General features: G+C 31.8%; 1 protein-coding gene across 2 annotated transcripts in view; it reads right to left on the bottom strand.

Moving 5' to 3' along the window:
* Positions 1 to 4,051: 4,051 nt before the first annotated feature.
* Positions 4,052 to 20,740, bottom strand: part of LOC149785644 (retinoic acid receptor gamma-like) — a 32,283-nt gene continuing 15,594 nt past the window's right edge. For both annotated transcript variants that reach the window (XM_089931221.1, XM_089931222.1), the window contains 6 exons: positions 20,577 to 20,740; positions 18,825 to 18,966; positions 11,021 to 11,265; positions 10,466 to 10,661; positions 9,191 to 9,409; positions 4,052 to 7,185 (listed from right to left, as the gene is read on the bottom strand). The exon at positions 20,577 to 20,740 is cut by the window's right edge and continues 540 nt beyond it. In XM_089931221.1, coding sequence (XP_089787347.1) covers positions 6,944 to 7,185; positions 9,191 to 9,409; positions 10,466 to 10,661; positions 11,021 to 11,265; positions 18,825 to 18,966; positions 20,577 to 20,740 — 1,208 coding nt within the window. In that variant the 3' untranslated portion in view covers positions 4,052 to 6,943. The remainder of the gene's footprint in view (positions 7,186 to 9,190; positions 9,410 to 10,465; positions 10,662 to 11,020; positions 11,266 to 18,824; positions 18,967 to 20,576) is intronic.

Here is a 20,740-nt window from a genome sequence, read left to right as displayed (position 1 = left end):
TGTTACAACCTCTTTCTATTACTCGGGGAACGGCAATTGTATGTTCGGTGATACCTATTTTCATAAAATTTGCTTTTTACTGAGGCAAATCAATCGTAAAGCATGAGTTTAGGATTAAGTAAATGTATCTACCAACGAATGTTAGGGCAAGAAATTGTATTTTATCCAATCAGTATTTTCCTGAATACATATTCTTGGTCTACACATTTAACTTATTCTTGGACCAAGTATTCTTATCAAAGAAAATGAATGGGTTTGGTATGGTGCTTTACGGCACAGCAACACAAGTAGGTTAATTAGTGCCCAGACAATTGGAGTAAATTAATTGCAGATAAATAAAGTTACCTGCTCCAAGCCATAAATTTAGCTTCCGACGAAAATGTCAGTTTTGGCATTTTCACGGAAATGGATACCAATGAAAATAAATACTCGATTTTCTGAATCTGCAGGCGACAAAACTATAAGATTAACAATGAAAATATATGTAGAACATGCGGAGCGAGATCACGTTGCCATGAAACTGAAGTTACTGATGAAAATAAGAACATTGTATAATGCATTGTTAATGGTTTTGAAATTCAAGGTATAGAAAGCATGTAATCAAACACAAACCCAATGAGTACATTATTGTAAAAAGACGTAGACTGATACGTAGAGAACCTCAGATGGGTGTTGTGATTCATATGAAATAATTTCTATACATTATGAGCCTAGCAAAAAATTCAACTCCATTTATACATTTATTTTAAAGAGAGTAGAAATACTCCATTATATATATCATTGTTATGATAATCAGATTTTGTTTTAAATTGCCAATTAATATAGTGAAATTGTCCTTTTTCAGAACATTCCGGTTCCTCATACTTTATGCCATGCACAACGGTCAAGTATGGTATGTGCAGTGTGTAATATCTTCTAAAGTTATTTCCATTTTATCGAAGAAAATAAGTGCGTCAGCAAATTAACAACGAAACTATCAAAATTACCAATATGAAGCTCGATGTTTTCGGGTTGGTCATAATCCATGTTTAAGTTAAAAGTGTAATGTATTGGAGACGACTTTATATACAACGAAAATCTGTTCAAACTGGCACCATTTTTACAAGTAAATCTTATTGACCTTTCAATATATGTATACAGGCATCGAGAAAAGAATGATTATTTCATACGGAATATAGTATTACCATATTAAAAAATGTTCAAAGTTAAAATGCCTGAAGGTGTGAGGGATTGAAACAATTCAATACGTTGTTCTTGGTAGCGAACGCAAGGAAACTGGTAATTTTGTGTACTTTCTACATATCCACATCAGCAAGTAGGTGGTCCTATTATAGTCTTTGCAAATAAATGTTTATTAAGTTAATTGCAGTTTGTTCATAGTCGGACATGAAGAATTTGAAATTTCCTTCTACGCCAATAGCAAAATATGGGAACATAAGTGTCGAGAGTATTGAATGTGTGTTCTAAGTTGTTAATGTGGTCGATTTGACTGATTTCTGTAGATCATGTAGATAATGTAAGGGGCCCCGGGTGTCCGATTGGTCTAAAGTGATCACCTTTACCAATCACAGTCATCTCACCTCTGTCCGCGTGGGTTCGAGTCACAGGCTCGGTCAGTGTTTGTATGTGAGAAAAGCTGCCTTGTAGCTTTCCACTGGTCGGTGATTGTTACCGGTGTTTTCTTGGTTTCATCCTCCACCAATTAGTATGGATGTATATCTTTCGATGACAACTGGCGTTAAACCCAAAACAATAATAATAGATAGCGTACTCCGTTCTCCAATGGTCGAAGGAAGAAACGAACCCTAATAAAAACCTGTCCTAGCCTGTACTAATTGGAAATTTTTACATTAACTAAGTCATAGCGAGCAATATAACTAACAGCTGGTGAAATAAGAGGTGTGAGGGGGGTTGGGTTTGAAGGAGTTGTCTTTTGTACAAGAGTGTATGCTTTGCTTTTGTCGTCTGGATTCAAGATTTTTCCATTCCATTTGCTTTTGTCGTCTGGATTCAAGACTTTTCCATTTCATTTGCTTTTGTCGTCTGGATTCAAGACTTTTCCATTCCATTTCTTGGTGTAGAACTGCAATATTTACTTATTTTGTTGCACCACTCACAATTCTAGCTGTCACATTTTGTATTGTTTCGAGATATCTTTTCTTGATTTGTATAGGTGTCCCAAACTTAATTTCCATATTCCAGAATGTGTCTTATAGAAAACGTAAATATAATTTCTAAAGATTTTCCTGTCAAATTGGAATTATAGTTCATGCATTACATTCATTCTTCATCATGCCCATTCCTTTATATAGTCTATATGATTGTGCAATGAGCAGTCTTTGGAGAGAAAAATTCAGCTTTAGAAGGTTTGAAAGATACAAGCCAAACTTTGTCCATTGAGAACTTTTTTCCAAACCAGAGTTAAGGTTATGAGCCGTTACGACGGAATTACCTACGCTTAAAAAGAGATTTGTATCCTCTGTAAATACACTTATATCGGAATGCATATCATATACAGCATCATATATATATATATATATATATATATATATATATATATATATATATATATATATATATATATATATATATATATAAATATATATATATATATATATATATATATATATATATATATATATATATATATATATATATATATATATATATATATATATATATTACATAATTTATTATATATGTAATTCACCTATCTCGTACAGTTAATTTGAATTACATTTTGTAGCGCAAAACTCCTGAGATACTTTGCGTTCTACTTTGCGACCTTAACAGCTACCTAATAACTTAAAAGTTTGTTGTTAAAGATTTTATATGGCATTCATGATACAGCCTTACTGTGGTTCAAGTCCTACTTGGTCAACAGGGCACAAATTGTGTCCGAAAATGGAATACACTCCAGCCCAGTTAATCTATGTTGTGGTGTTCCACAGGGGTCTTTTCTTGGACCTGTTCTCTTCATTATATACACTCAGCCGCTCTCAAGTGTCATATATCATCATCCAGTGTATCACCAATTGTACGCTGATGACACCCAAATATACAATTCTAGCCACCTAACTGAAGTTGATGCTACCATCCAAAGGTGTAGAGAGGTGCATTTCTGATGTGAAATCATGGATGTCATGTAACAAGCAGCAGATGAATGATAACAAATCTGAGGCTATTCTGATCACAACACAAAGACTTTTTCATTCACATCCTTTACCTCAAACAATAAATGCTTGTGTATTCCTTAGTACTTTAAATACTGGGTTATTGTAACTCAGTTATGTCTGGTTCATCTCAATATCTACTCCAGAAACTTTAAAAAGTTCAAAACACAGTTGCTCGATCATACTTAGAGTACCACGATGAGAGCACACTTCCCCGCTGCTCTGTACCCTACACGGGCTATCCATTCGACCCAGAATCAAACACAAAATTTGTTCTCTGTGCTACGTTTCACTGTCGGACTCTAGTCCAACATACCTATCCGAACTCACCCATGTGTACACACCAGCAAGATACTTACGCTCTTCTTCTGATAATCGTATACTCATTATTCCCACTATGAAAACGAATTCATATAGACAACGTTCTTTTGCATACCAGGGCCCAGCAACGTGGAATGAATTGCCCACTGAACTTAGACACAAAGACACAGTGATCCCATTCAAGAGTGCTCTTAAAACTCACTTATTTCGACTACAAGAACGAACTTAAAGACCTAATAATGTTTCCTACCTTAAATATTTTCAGCATGTTTTTTATGTTTTCTAATTTCGTGGTGTTTGTTTTTTGTAATCATATCACTATATATGTTTTTATGTTATATGTGTTTTCTAATGTTGTAAAGCGCTTAGAGCTTCTAAAGATTAGGCGCTATACAAAGTCCTCATTATTATTATTATTATTATTATTATTATTATATTTTTACTTATTACACTTGAAGATTTTTATCAGTTTTATAAATATATTATGCTTTTTCAGATATTTAGTTGTGTGAATAAAGAAAACAACTTTTAGCATATGAAAATACGAACGGGTAACATTGTGTTAGAAACTCCATCAGCCTAAGACAGAATTTATTTATTGAATTATAACAAGCTGCATAAAAACTCAATGCGCTTTTTATATAAATTAGATCATAAATGTAGTACGTATCACATAAATAAATACATTAATAAATAATTCTGGAAATGTGTCATCTTCCAAGTTGGTGGTCCTAAATAAATTTTGTACATGGTAACATGATTGTCAATATGATATTGTTTGATGAGAGGTATTTTACACAAAAAAGCGCTAAAAAGGTAAGATTGGAGAAAGATATGAAGTGCAATTATATTGTCATATACAATCCTGTTGTCAAATACAATCCTATTATCGTACTTTCAAGTGAAAACTAGAATATACTCATAAAACATTCACTGGATAAAAACGTATATTCATGCGAAGTAGGTAATTATTGCAGGACAAAACCCAATTAATGCAAAATTTTCATATTTAAAATTCAATCAAACTAAAAAATATGAATAATTTTGGCAAATGAGCTGCATCAACAGCAATTGAAAATATGCAGCAAGGAAGCAAATCTTCTCTCCATCGTCAAAAAGAAGCAAAACGCCCAAACAAATTAGAAGTTCTAACTATTTTGGCACTGATTTTGTATTCAAATATCATCAACATTCACTGTGATATGGCTGATTTGAGGAATCGAGATAAAATTACATATTCATATATCACAGCAATCTACGCGTGTGTCATGAGTATTGTCAACATTGTACCAGAACAAAACTGATATTGAAAAATGTGCAATACTGAAAAACTGAAAATACTGGTTATCAGATACAGGTTTTAAACGAATATCGAGGATTGTTTTGTAATGGACAGTTCACAATGAGTGCTTGGTGGTCATTGCAAACATTTATTTGCATACTTTTAGGTTAGGTGCATGATAACGTTTTGTCTCTCTTCCTTTGTCTTTAGAGAGACACATGGATACGAATTACAATGATGACAATATGTTCAAAGGCACACATTTTGAGACACATTTTGGAACATACTTTAAAACATTGAAAAAGGAAAAGCCCTCACAAAAGCTTCCTAGACAGTTAAATGAGAAAATTAAATAAACTAAACTAACATATAAGTTCTTATATTAACAAGATCAAAAGAAAAAATTACGAAAAGTTTTGGACCTCCAGCACAATCATTAAAACTATAGGTTCAAAAAAGTAGGAAAATATTGTGTCAACAATTATCCTATCCGCAGTAGGCACATATTGAATCAAAATGTCTTTCTCAGAAGACTTACATAAAAGCATTTGATATTTAGCTAGAACGATTACCCTTTTTGAGATTTGAAATTATAATGTAAGTGATATCTCTAACGTTCGGCTCAGGTGATATCGACAAAATAATAAAGAAAATATTATATATGCAAGATCCTGTCGAGAGTGGTGCAAACCAAACCAGTGTACATGAAACTGGTTGCAAGCAAAGTGTAAACCTTATTATTGTCACATTAATTCATACAATATATAGAGGATATTTGCTTGAAACTAGTGAATAACGGATATATTTCACTGAGTGGATGAAAAACTCAATATTTTCACGAGTGGCGAATCCACTAGTGAAAATACTAGATTTTTTCACCCACGAGATGAAATGTATCCGTTATTCACTCGTTTCAAGCAAATATTCTTTTTATTTTATGCTCACACACGTTGGATACCTAAAGTTTGTAACTGTAAATTAGCAGATTTCTTACGGTAATGTCAGCTGTTTACCGTACATGTTCTGCTGTGCTATGTGTACCTGCGCACAAAATTAGTTCCACATAATAGTTCTACTGCAATTTCATCAGTACTCGGTTTTCCATTTTAATTTTGGTTGCAGACACCACAGAGATGACAATGACATGTACATAAGGAATAAGTAGTTCACCGACAGAAAATCAAAGGGAGGTAAAGATGTTCTGACTCAAAAAAGTAGCTCCTGTAGTGAAAAAATATTATTTTTTCACTACAGTGAAATATCAATATTATTTTACTTAGAAAATCAAGTAATTCACTGGTTAGCATAAAATAAAAAATCCTGTTATCCATCTATATTAAAAATTCATTCAAACGCACAAAGTTACTTGTTTAACACTTAAATCTTCACGATCACAGTGGACGTACTCAGTAATTATGCAGATGCTTATGTACACATATAACATGATGAATCGAACTTAACAAACCTTTTTAATAATTGGTTGCACTGCGTCTACCATTGCGAAAGTTTAACTTAGATCAAATTTTAAAAGTTTAAAAAATTTCTACAATCCACAAAGACATTAGCTTTCAGACTGGATCTACCAATGCTGGTCCGCACTTCCACTGTGAAAACAAAATATCGAGGTTATTCTACACAAGGACGGAATAATGTGTGTAATAGTGAGACAATAACACTCCTCATTTAATCTGTTGAGTAGTACAATTTTACTATATTTTCAGCTGTAAACATGATTCATATGACAGAAATTATTTCCATCATACAAGATCAACAGAATGAATTCCGTATGTAAAATTTCAACTGATCTAAGGATGTTTCGTTCCAAAACTGCGTGAACACCTCAAGAACACATGCAACTTCTTCCTTGTATGCACAAATAATCTTACTAATAATATTCACAGAAAGAAGAGTCGAAATGGTCAAGCGGCAAATGACATCCATCCGAATTAGCGTCACTTTTCTGTAATCATCTTGTATCACCATCTTGTCTTATTCCCTTTCCGATACTTTCATTGTCATGTCAAAGATTAAAGGAACTAGCCGGGGCTCATGGGTGTGGATGGCTAAAATGCTTTTGTTTTTTCATTAAAGAAAACGTATTTTACAACATGTGCAAATTGCCATTTACGAGCACATCCATCGGCATTTAATTTTAGAATTCATAAGATTAACTGTTAAAAACCTCTAAAAGGGCCGGATTCTGTTGAATTTGCGGAAAATCTACAAACAGTTTGGCTGTTTGGCATCGAATTTTCTCAGAAATCTCTCTAATTCTAATTAGACGACTGATAATTTTGCCAAATCTCTTTTCAAAGTTACCGAATCTTCTGATGCAGTAAAATCTGTAGCAGTTTAGAAGCCTTGAATTTATTTCTTCAACTTTATCCCGGTCTTTCAAGATGACATCGTCTGAAATAGGACAAAAGAATTTCCGTCATGTATCGTCCTATTTTCTACCATTTCGTGTCTTACTCCAGGCTTCTTATCACCACATTTATGACATGTAACACTAAAGTGTGCGTAGAATCCTATGTGTGTCTAAACATGTTGCAACACCTCCTGCCCATACCCCCTTTTTTCTGCAACACCCACTTTAAACTTGTAATATGCAGAAATATGGCAGATTCGTTTGGTTATATAAGAATCGAAAGGGAAAAAAATCTGTTCTATTACATGACTTTTAATTTTCTGATAATCTTCTGACTTAATGTAATTCAACAACGCTTGATAAAGTCATAAGAACAACATATAATAAAATCAAAATAGAATTGAACAGTAAACGTTCAGGAAACAAAAGGATTTAACTTTACTGCACTAACTGTAGTCTTTAAACGTTCATTTAAATCACAAACACGGACAAATGAAACATACAAATAGAAGGATAGAACGAAATACATGCATATACCGCTATGATGTTTCACCGTTTAAGCAAAGACAACGGACGGCATTTTAACCAATCATATTATAGCAAACTTCGAAGTCATATAACGATACAATCTATTGAGTTTGTTATAATGATTTCAGTTCTTCAAAACAAGTATTTCTCTCTCACTGGGATATTAAGATCACAGCATGAAAGTTTTGAAACATGATAATTCAGGATAATTCGCAAACGTTATGCTCCAGCAAAGAAAAATTTCTTTGCTTCTTTTATTTTTGTGTCTTTGTGCAAATAAAACAGTTGTCTCGTTTTACTGAACAAATTATATCTCACAATGTTGCTTTAATGATAAGACAATTATAGAGCTATGGGTTAATGAAAATGAAGTTTTATGAAGCCAGATCCATTTTTATTGACTGCAGGTTCTGTTCAACATAAGTTTAATATTCATATTCACCTCAACAAAGGTTAATAATTGTATAATAGGGTAAACTTTATATATAGTGAAAACTGATAGACTGAACGTATCGTAAAATTAGTATACTTTCATTTCCAGGCTATCTGAAACCTATGAGCTTATATCTTTTGCATAACGAGGTCGTATTTAATGCGCAAAATTTTCAGATTCCCTGTAATTTGCTATAAACAACGTTGTGTAGATTTAATTTATATTGACTTTTGTTATATCTGTGAGTGAGAGCTGTGAAAATGGAGTTTTTGTCTACCATATTTATCTCATGATTCTAAGAAGTAAACAAGATATTTACTAAAATTTGAGTTCAAGGCCTAACCTTGTTTACGAGCTTAGAAGTCTCTGTAAGCGAGCTTGTTTAGAGCTTGGTGTAATTTTCCATTAGGAAAATTTGATTTTCTAGAATACACTATTGCAACATAAGTCAAGTGAATATGTAAAAAAAAAGGATTTGGTAAACGGTTATTCATTCCTGTTTTATGATCAACCTGTGGAATTATTTATAGTTGCGTTCAGATGTAATTTGAGAGGAATTATTTATTTAAATTATTCACTGGAATTTCAAAGTACTGATTGACACTTTGGACTAAAACACTGCTTTGGGATTATTGAGAATTCACTCAAAGATATCTTGGATTATAGCAGTGTGGTACATCAAGATATTTAAGACTTTTCGTAGATCAGGACATTCAAGAATATTCATTAAGGATAGACTTATGATGGCACGTTTAGGATTTTATGGAATTTAATTCAGTACAATGTAAGTGTCTCTTGAATTTTCACTTTGTATTCAAAGGAATTAAATTGTCTGTTGATTTCATTAAACTTTGGGGGCTCTGCTTCTTTCTGTTACATAATTTAAAACCAGAGAGTCGGAGCAGGTCAATCGTTTAAGCTCTCTATGCCATATTCGCACCGCTTTGGGTACTTTGTAGATTGACGATAACGTGAAAGCGTTTAAGGAAAATAAATGCAAAGTAGCTTTATTTCCTTTGTAGCTTGTAGATGCTGATATTGCTATCAATTTTTTAAAATGCAAATACAGAAAAATGCAATCTTGCCCGTTGACGTGAGACATATAGCACGAAGAAGCCCTATTTCTTCTTTCTCCAGATTGAGCGGGAGTAATGAATCGCAGCATGCGGCCAAGTCATCACACAGTTCTTTGTTCCACACATCTTCCAACTCATCAAAATGGAATGAACAGATGGATGTGACGACCTGCAGCTTCCGGTTAACACACTTGAAGTGACCGAGTATCCAGACATCTATTCGGCCATCTGAATGAAATTTTAAAAGAGATTTGTGCGATTAAGAATTACAAGATATATAAGGCATACACAAGTACAGAAAGATAAGTTTTAATCTAAAGTATTGTACATGTCCTTCTACTAACATAATTGTCCCGAATATCCCTTTCTGTGCATATAAATATATCCTTAATGACGTCATCGGCAGTCAAGTTTGTGGTATGCTGGCGGATTTACGATTGATTTTATATGGTGTTTACAAGTTTAAATAAACTCATTGAATCTCAAGAAACTCTTATAAAACAGACAAAAATGAACAGAACACAAAGTCTTACTGATACTATCTAAATTTGTAATTTATAAGTTGATTTTGTCTCAATGTGCCTTGTTCAATATGGTAAATTGTGGTGGTGACATAATGGAAAAACTGCCAGGTTGCCCTTGTTCCAGTAAAATGGGCCGAAGATTAGTTGAACAGACTTGTTCATAACGTGATAAGTCACATGATAAAGACTGAAGCTGAAAAGGGTGTGTCTTTTATGATGTGTATAATTGTTAGAGTAATAACCAAAACACCTCAAAGATAATACAGCCGATAGGCAATTATGATCCTAACAAAGCACGCAGAGGGTGATGAGTTGGAATATGGTTTTCTACGGCTCTAGTCGGAAAAAAGGCGACAACTGGGACGATTAGATTAATTGGTGCACATAGTCAAGTACCAAATGATCGAGATTATTTGTTAGATACAGACAGAAATATCTGGAAAACCATAGTACAAACCATTAAAGTGGGGGTGCGTGGGTGGTGGGTGCTGGCTACCTAAGATGTAAAGTTTTATTTCTTCACGTCCATTTACCCGCCACAACATACTAAATTCTAATTAAATAGACTTTAATCGAGGAAACGAACACTTAAAAAGATCAAAGGTGTTCGTTTTCTTAATCTTTTGAAATGTAGGAAATATCCTTCAAAGGACAGTGTATAATTTTGAACCATATAAAGACAGATCAATAATAAAAAAACAATGTGAAAATAAATCGCAAATGCACCGAACTGGTATTTTGTTATATGTATATGACTTACATTTAATTAGAGATGCTTGGTCTGTTAGAGAAAGAGAGTGAAATCCTGGAATCATTTTGGAAAATGCTACTAAACCTTCGATTCCCCTCGTCATATTTGCCGAGAGTTCAAAGGCAAGCAAATTTTGATCACTGCATGTGGGATGGCCTTGATTATGGTTCTTTACTACAACTTGACGCTTTGCCATATATTCCTCCTGTTTAAAAATGAAACATAAAACAAATAATAAAACAAAATATTTAAAATATACCCAAAAAAAACTTTCAGATGATAACATCCGAAAATTTCAACATGATCATATGATTAGTACAATCTGCAAATACTGGACATACCTAAACAAACTTTACAACTTTCGGTTGACAGAATCAGCTCTGAGAAAAGAATTATTAGATACGAACAATAAAATTTTCTCTCGCACATTCTCCGTTGTTTCAAAATTTGTGATTTTATATATATATATATATATATATATATATATATATATATATATATATATATATATATATATATATATATATATATATAATCAATTTGAGATCTGTACAAATAACTCACATAATAAAGTTGCTGTTTCAGTCTGACTGCATTGTCATCCATGAACATATCTAGGTTCTCGTGCAACCTTTGCTGTGCCAAACTGATTGCATTGATAGTAGCCTGCATTTCCTCCTCTTCCGTGTCACATGTAGAGCTCTCGACGTAGCTTTTACCAATCGATCCATCACTGCTCTTTTCTAACATCTTGACTTCAATGATGTTCTGAGAGCGCCGTTCGTGTGTGTAGCGGCCTGTCTTAATCGCTGTAATACAAATAATTTACGAATTTGAAAATGGATATCTTTAAAACATCAGTCTCATGCAGGGCATAAAATAGTCAAGGTAAATATACTCAAATATTGAGAGATTAACAAAGTAAGTTTTAATACGGCATATAAAAAGAATGGTTTTAAACATTTATCAAGCACCAAGGATATTCTGTCTAGCAAAACTTAGATCTATAAATACTACGTATTGATTTCGGTAATGGTGGCTCTTGTTTCCTGTAAGAATTCTATTATTCTAATACATGGCATAAAGTTGTTTAAAGAAAGCAAGTGGTCAACTATAAATCACATGGCAGATCTTAGACAGAAAATGTCATTCAGTCTCTCTTTTAAGTCACTTGAAAACATTACACATATTGAACCTTTCAGCGCATTATAATAGTTTCATAATAACGCACTAATATATGATAAAAGTATATAAAAAATTAACAGATTCTAGCACAGCCAGATTACACAAAAATCTGCTTTATTTTACAGATGTATAAATAGTACATAGTGCACATGTTTTATCAAGAAAGACCCCGTGGAGTAGAACTAAAATATTAGAATAGTGACAAGGAAATATGATGCTCAAAACTCGAAAGATTGTTTTCTTGATTTTCCGGATTCTTAATACAGTTGAGATATGTTCACGACTTCCGCTCAAGAAACGATGGCGTGTATATGCACAATAAATAATGACTATTTCCAGATTATTGGACCATTTACAAATCTCCTTGATTTAACGCTTATTCAATGGTAACGTATATACACAGTGTGATATATATATATATATATATATATATATATATATATATATATATATATATATATATATATATATATATATATGCATACATACATACATACTGTAAAAGATAACGTACATCTGGACACTAAACAATGGCGTATATATGAATAGTTAGCAATAAGATGCTGTTACATATATCTGATTTAATTCATATTTATTTAAATGTAATTGTTTGTCAGTTTTAATTTTTTATTCTATTATATGCTATTATAATGTAAATTTATTCACTGGAGATGAGTTTCGTAAACACCAGGTGTTGATCTAAATCTTGACCTTGTTGCAGAATTTGTAGCAACGTTTGTAAACAAGTTCTATTTTTTCTCTGGGAATATTTTGAGGATTGCGCACACAGAAATTTTGGAAAGACATTGCTTACAAATTTAATTTGGATTTCTGCAAGGAATTATAGATAAGCACAGTACTGACTACAGCATACGTCATCGTCATCCATCTTGGATTTTCCATCAGGATTCGAACTTGAAATTATTAGAGCATTTATTACTAGGACTTTTGCAATTTTTAATTCGTGGATTATTCTTAGATTATTTTTGGATTTGATTCTTGAAACTGTAAGTTCTTATATTTTTTTCATTTTTACAGAATTTTTCCAGGAAAAAAATTATTTGTTAAATTTTAAAAGGCTTGTTGTTTTCACTCTTTCTGTGTCTCTGTTTATTCGAGCCTAAACACGTAACAATGCTAAAACTTATACAAATACAAAATATCCAAATATATATTGAAACATTTTCAGTTAAATAAATCAAAAGAAATTATCCCAATGCCAGTTTGAGAAATAAATTAAAACCTCCTTTACTATGGACAAGATAAACATTAAGTCTTATGAATAAATGGAATTTTAAAAGAATCAGCACGTAAGTATATTTTTTTAAACAAAATTCTTTTTCTTATTTATTTATTTTTTATTTATTTATTTATTTACCTATTTATTTATTTATTTATTTATTTGTGAATCTTTTAATAAGTACAGGCTTTATGGCCGCAAGAATCAAAACCTGTATAAATTTTTCAAAGATGATGAGCCATGCTTTAAGAAGATAATCATTCAAAACATTTGACAATATGGGTTTGTAAAGATACAACCAGTGCCGGATTTAGGCCTAAGCCAAACAAGCCATAGCTTAGGGTCTCACAGTCCGAACTCACAGACTGAAGGGGCCTCTCAAATTTATTTTATACCAAATATGGCCTCTACATCTTCCCATAGCTTAGAGCCTCGCTATGTCTAAATCCAGCACTGGATACAACTAAACAGAAAAACCAGATTTAAGAAATTTGGATAGGGTATAAATGAAGTACAATCTATTTTTTATGACTTAGATGTTAACTTAGTATAATCTAGAAAATCTTTTAAAAGTCTTTATAGCAAATTAAATTGTTAAAACGATCCGAATAATTTCTGCAAACCTTGGTGAACAAAATAATAAAATTATTCGATTAAGCAATTCAATTTAATTGAAATAAACACAAATATAGGATTTTATCTATCACATGACCATAAAAACTGTATTTTATAAAACCACATAAAAGTGTAATGAAATGACTTTGAAATACAGGAAGCTGCTACTGTCACTACGCCTTTCAATTGCAGACGTTATTCCGTCATATTTTATGTCAAAAGGGTGTTTTTACAAGTGTTACATACGTGAAAATAATTATGTGAGTATACTAAAGTTCATAGAACAGTAGTCACTGGGTAAAGGTACACATCAACAACTCTGAGGATTGGCGTGGGTTTTTCAGGTTTGACTAAATCGCTGGACGCACAATGATAAGAGAACGCATTCAGATCAGAAGGATCATCCAGCTTCTTTAAAAATAGAATCACCATACCTTCTTTCTCAGCCTTTAATTCATATAATATAGCCTTTTATTTCCATTATTAGTTTTCCCCTGATATTCCACCAATGATGATCCTATAATTCGATCAAACGGTTACTTCCCCTAAAGACAAAAATTGCATGTAGCTCGATTGTTTGATTTGACTGACATAGTATTCACCCAACAATACTGTGTATGACCTATATTTAGCTAACGTAATGGAGCATTGTTAAACCCGTAACTGCTAACTAAAGCTCGAGTACACTTTCTTACCAACTCCTGAGCATCTAATATCCGTATTCTCTTGTCATCAATCTGTGCTGTTACTTTTAATAACTTTTCGCCCATTAAGTACCTGTTTTTTGCTATATCTGCCAACTTGTTATCACCATGCATTGGTACACTAATACGTTTTTGTAAGAACTGACTTGTAAATGGATTATTTTGTATAAGCACATATATAATAAAGTTATTATTGAGGTTTCAGTAAATAATGATTGTTTGACCTGTTGTTACATCTTTAGCCATGTTTTGTCTAATTGTGTAAAGGTACAATATACGGCAACTACTGTGAAACCTACAGCCCATGCGACGTCTTATAGATGATTCTCAGTCTTTCTGGCACTAATTTACTTTAGGTAAAAAAACATGTTTCATTTATAGTGTGAAATCTTTTACATCTCGATAATAATATTGTCTGCTACTATTCATTCGATTTATGGTACTTTATTGTAACTGCTTACAATAGCCATTAACATTTTATGAAATTAAGAATCCAACAAAAAACCATTTTTACCCGACAAAATCCCAAACAGTTTTAAGTAGTAACCATTGAAGCAGTTTTGTAATATTGATCTGATCCAGATATATGCAGAACATTTTAGATCTCAAACCTTCACCAACTGTATCAGATGCAGATGTTGTATGCATAGTTCCCTGGCCATTTAATACAAACAATATGTAATTATGGTTCGTTATGTCCACTGTGCGTTTAACATTCATGATGATTTGAGCTTCTGAGCTGTATTAAATAACCAATATCAACAATTTCTTCATTCTCATCATTAGCACTAATTAAATACGCGTGTCTGTTGAATATCTCGATGCCTGAAATATCAACAAAGACAGAAAAAGTCTTGATTTCAGTCATTAATAAAGGTGAATAAATCAATCTTCAGTTCAATGAACAATTTGCGGTAGCAAACAATAAGATATATCATTTGAAACGGTATCAATAAAATGACCATTTATTTTATCTATTCGATTTGTAAAAGAAAAATTCTTTCTCAGAGTGTCTGGTTCGTACAAGTTGATGATAAAACAAAATTAGTCATTATTGATTTCACTGTCATTTAATGCTTTACTTATCATTTTGTTAAAGAGGTTTAGCTTACTGGTAGCTGAAGTTACTAGTTTACATGTTTAAACTTTGTTGTAGATCAGTACAAGGTAGACTCTTAGTTTTCCCTTCAATAACAGAACCAATCTGAAACTTTATTGCTTCAATAAAAGAGGTGTATTTCAAGTGAAGTCTTCATTTTGTGAACTATCTAAATTATCGTTTGGAAAACATTCTACTAATTAATGGTGTAAAAGCTAAGGTTACAACCTGTAACCATGATTTGGACATTGAAGAAGCACTAACATTCCTACAAAGTTTTCATTTACTTCTCGTCTGTTTTGTCCAACATTTTTTCAGTAAAAATTTACCCGTTATTTCTCTGCTGTTTCCATTTGCATGTGTATGCTATCTGCTCGTATTTTTGTTATTCCGTAGATAATACTTTTTGCTGCTGTAAACGAAATGCATGTGCGGTGCCTCAATCAATATCCTAATTAGTTTTTCAGTTGTTATTTGCCTAATTATTGAGTGACTAAATCTTCTCTCTTTAATTGACGAAAAAGCTACATTATTTATCGATAGATAAACTTAAGTGCGCCACAGGTGCAACATTATTGTGCTTGCTACTTTCTGCCCTTGCACGTTCGGCACACAATATTGGCAGAAGGTGATGATGATTATAAATAATTCTGTTAAAACTCTTTTGTATGAAGACGATGATGGCATGGTACAAGCATAAGAGGAAATATATGTTCGAGATATTGCTAATTATTTGACGATTGTTACCAAAGGATGCACATTTTCTCTGGGCAACATTTATAAGTACAGCTATAAAAGACTTAATATGGCTCAGACACAATTGTCCTTTTAAAAAAAATGACTTAGACAATTAAAAATTAGGTACTCTATTGTATGATTATCACCGTAGGGTCATGGAAGGTCCAAGCTCAAGCGAAGTTTATGTTACGATAATATTATCACATAGCGCTCAAGCTGGCGAGACTTTAAAGGAGTTGTTATAAACATTCGGTTGAGCAAAGCATAGCCGCAGATTTAAAAATGAGGCACGTTGAGGAGATCATAGACGCAGATTTAAATAAGGCACGCTGAGGAGATGCTACCTAAATATCCAATAAAAATATTCAGCATTTTCACTTCGTCTGTTATCAATATTTGATTTTCCTTAAACAATATCCAGTCATGATTTGATAGAATGCTAAACAAGTTGCGGGTAAATGAAATTGATTTACATCAATGTTATTGTTAGTTGGATGCAATTATCTCCACCGTGTAAAGATACTTTGCATTCGTACAGCATCCCTGAAATGCATAACAAAATTCCACAGCCACAAAATTTCTGTCAATACTGCTCATTTTATAAAATCTCATTTTTACATGATCACGTATTTATAATTATGAAACTTTAAAGTCTAGTTAACATAAACTTGTATTGACTTGTATATTAAAATACTAGTTAAGGTGTTGTGAGGTCTTATTTCGTTAAATATGTTTGACATGCTAATATCATCAAAGTATATTAACTAATAGTCTGCATTAAACTAAATTGCAAGACAGTTAAATGGCTGATCTACGTTTTGTTATGCATATCTAAAATGTGTTTTACTTTTGTTTATGATTGTATATTATACTTTCATATCATGGTCATTTGCAAACAACATGTTTACATAGCTAACTCTTGGCCATGATCGTAATTTGTATATAACATGTTGAATTAGGTTTGTGAGTTTAGAATTTTCCATAAACAGCCCTGGTTACAATTTGATTGGATATTTTGCAATGGAATGACTCACATCTAGGTCAAGTGAAAATGTCTGTAAATATGGACTTGATAAATAATTCATTCATATCTTGGGTCATACTCTGGAATCATACTCTGTTAACAGATTTTGCAGTTGTGTTCAGATATGATTCGGGAGGAATTATCTATGTAAATTATTCTGTTACGTTTAGGCTCTTACAAAACGCAACAAGAAAAGAATGAAGACAACAACCTTTGTAAAATTTTAACAAATATTTATTTTCCTAAAATGCAAGGTAAAAATGAGGAAAAGAACGTACAGCTTAACGAATCAAATCCAAAATTAATCCAGAAATAATCCAAGAATTAAAATTTAGAAGTCCTAGTAATAAAATGTCCTAATGAAACTTAGTTCGAATCCCGATGAAATCCAAAATGGAAGGCGATAATGTATTCTGAGGTCGGTGTCGTACTGATGTGTCAACAGTTCTTTGTTGAATCACAGACAGTAATATTCCAGTGTTCGAATTCTTTGTAAATTTACATAACTGTCATTGTCCAAGAATTTGTCTAGAGCACAAGTGTTTCCAGGGGAAAATAATGTCTTAGAATCCAAATAATTTGAAGAAAACAAAATAAATAGCAAAAACTAAAACGGGTCACAACATAAAACACGTGGACTTCTCCAGTGTTAAGGCACAGAATGACTATTCTTTCTCATTACATCAATAAAAAAAACCTAGTTACGGCGCAAAACATATGCCCGGATGTGGGTCAGTCCACTGGGAAAAAAACAGAGTTTGAAAGAATTGTTACATGTTATTTATCATAATAATTCATTTTAATTAAATGCTCGATGATTTTTTACTTGCACATTATTTCAGAATTATTGTGAACTCATTCGAAGACATTATCATTTTAGTACATTAGGACATTCAAGACTATTGAAATTTATTCAGAACATTCTTTATTTTTGACTTGTGATAGGACATTTAGGATTATTTGGGATTTAATTCTCATCACTGTATGTTTCTTTAAATTTTTATTTGTAACTTATTGAAATAACTTGTTTTTTCATTTTGCTTAAATTGTTGAATTCACTTTTGTTTGTCGTAACAATCAATTTTTAAACAAACTATCGAAAGTAAATTGCTGGAAGCAAGTTGTTTGGAGTAAAAGAAAAATACATTAGAACTACAAGTTTTACTTTTACTTTATGATATTGTCAGTTATTTAAAGACTGGAGTAACCAATCACTCCCTTGATGTTTCTGTTGAGTTCAGGATAACATTATTCTTTTTACATATGGACATGTTGTCTATTATTTAAATTTTGAAACAAAAATAATGTGAAATGAATTTTTCTCCTGGCGAAACAATAAACCTCTATTTACTTTCCTTCCACGTGCAGTTTTAAATTTCTCTCTCTCTCTCTCTCTCTCTCTCCTAGTTTAATTTTCTCTACTATAAAACCATTTTCATTACCTTGCGTTTTCCACACTCTTTTGGAATCTCTTATTTTGTGTTTTGTTTTTCCATTTCCCCTATCAACCGTTCTCTGTTGCTTTATAACAATTTTCAACTGATTGCAACGTTCACAGAATGTCAGTGCCGGACATTGCGTGTCATATTTCGTAAGTACAGCGCACGTTGTCGATTAAACGATACACCCTCTGTTCTGTACATTGTACCGTTTATTTAAATTTCAATTTAAATTTCAATTTACAACTAAATGTCAAATGAAAATTCTTTGAATAGCAATACGTTGTAAAAGGCTTGACTAACCCGAATCGACCATATGCATACCTGATCTAGACATCCCCACGTCAACACATTTGCTGTACCTGCAGCTGGCGCACAATGTCCTTTTTCCGCTTGTAATATTGCAATCTGCATTTCCAAGACACTTGTAGGAAACGTTTCTACATAAACTCCGCCTATAGAATCCCTACAATACAAATTAGACACGTTGTAAATTATATAAAGTATTCGAATGATTATTGTAAAGATGGCAAGACTGATTAATTTTTTTTTGCAGGATGTTTACACTACTACAGTGCTGATGATGATGGTGATAATAATAATAATAATAATAATAATAATAATAATAATAATAATAATAATATTATTATTATTATTATTATTATTATTATTATTATTATTATTATTATTATTATTATTTGGGTAGAATCACCAAATAACAGTTAGTAAAAAATTAACACATAGAACAGTTAAATAGTATTGACACGGTTCATAGTACGTGAATAAAAAAACAGTAGTAATAAAACTTTCATATGCTCATATATATATATATATATATATATATATATATATATATATATATATATATATATATATATATATATATATATATATATATATATATATATATATATATATATATATATATATATATATATATATACACATATATATATATATATATATATATATATATATATATATATATATATATATATATATATATATATATATATATATATATATATATATATATATATATATATATATATATATATATATATATATATATATATATATATATATATATATATATAGTGATCGACCAAAGTTGACCCAAAACGTCAAAAGGTTTATAAAAACTATATCCAGTTGGTCTTGAGGGATAAAGATTTTGGGGTAAGGTTCAAGATGTTAAGTGTTGTAAAATTACAAGCTAAATTCAGAATTAGAAAGTTTCACAATAATAGAAAGAGCAATTCATTTAATTCAAGTGTCACTGAAATATAGTATCTTGATTTTCTTTGTTTTAAAGGTTTGTCCCTAACAGCCGATTTAAAACCGTATACATTTGAACTGTTTTTGATAAAATTTGTTAATAGGTTCTAGAAGTTTATGGTGATATGAAAGAAAGTCGCAGTGGCAACGCTAATAGCAAGTGGTGTAAATAAATCTAAATGAATCTGTAATGTTTTATCACTACATAATATTAATCGACACCTACTACTCGATATTTAATTGAGTAATAAAATCCAATATAAAACAGCCGAAAATATGAGCAAAATAAATCATATAGTAAAATTAAGGACGATTTAATTTATCTTGCGTAAACGCCAGTTGCAAAAGCAAATTGTACACATGTTACACTATCAGTCTTGTAGACACAACCTCTCAATCAGTGTCACAGTATCTGGTATTAACATCCCAGGTACAGGAGCGTTGAAAGAAATTCAGAACCTCCCCGCAAAATTGAAGGCAATTCCTAATAAGAAGAAGTTGGTTGATGGGAATTTGGGTTTGTTACGTCACTTGTCACATATATAGCATAATTTAACAATAGCTAAGGCAATTTGCATTATATATATATATATATATATATATATATATATATATATATATATATATATATATATATATATATATATATATATATATATATATATATATATATATACAGGAGATAAGTGTGTCCTTTAAAGGTTATTATCCGCTGCTTATGTCATGGTCTTATTAAATGTAGACAGAACATAGTTTCCATACTCTCTCTCTCTCTCTCTCTCTCTCTCTCTCTTTTACCTTGCAAGCTTCACAAGTGTAGGCGCCATAGTGGTATCCAGACGACTTGTTATGGCATACACGGCATGGTGGCAGCATGGATCTCTTGTCGACGGGAGAAGCACTGGTTTTGACATTTGTGTTGGGAGGTGAGGGGGAGGAATGAGGAAAATATGATGTAGGTG

Source organism: Sinohyriopsis cumingii, chromosome 13 (genome assembly GCF_028554795.1).
Source record: "Sinohyriopsis cumingii isolate HCF-2022 chromosome 13, ASM2855479v2, whole genome shotgun sequence".
NCBI classification, from domain to species: domain Eukaryota; kingdom Metazoa; phylum Mollusca; class Bivalvia; order Unionida; family Unionidae; genus Sinohyriopsis; species Sinohyriopsis cumingii.
This window is presented reverse-complemented; position numbering and strand designations above follow the sequence as displayed.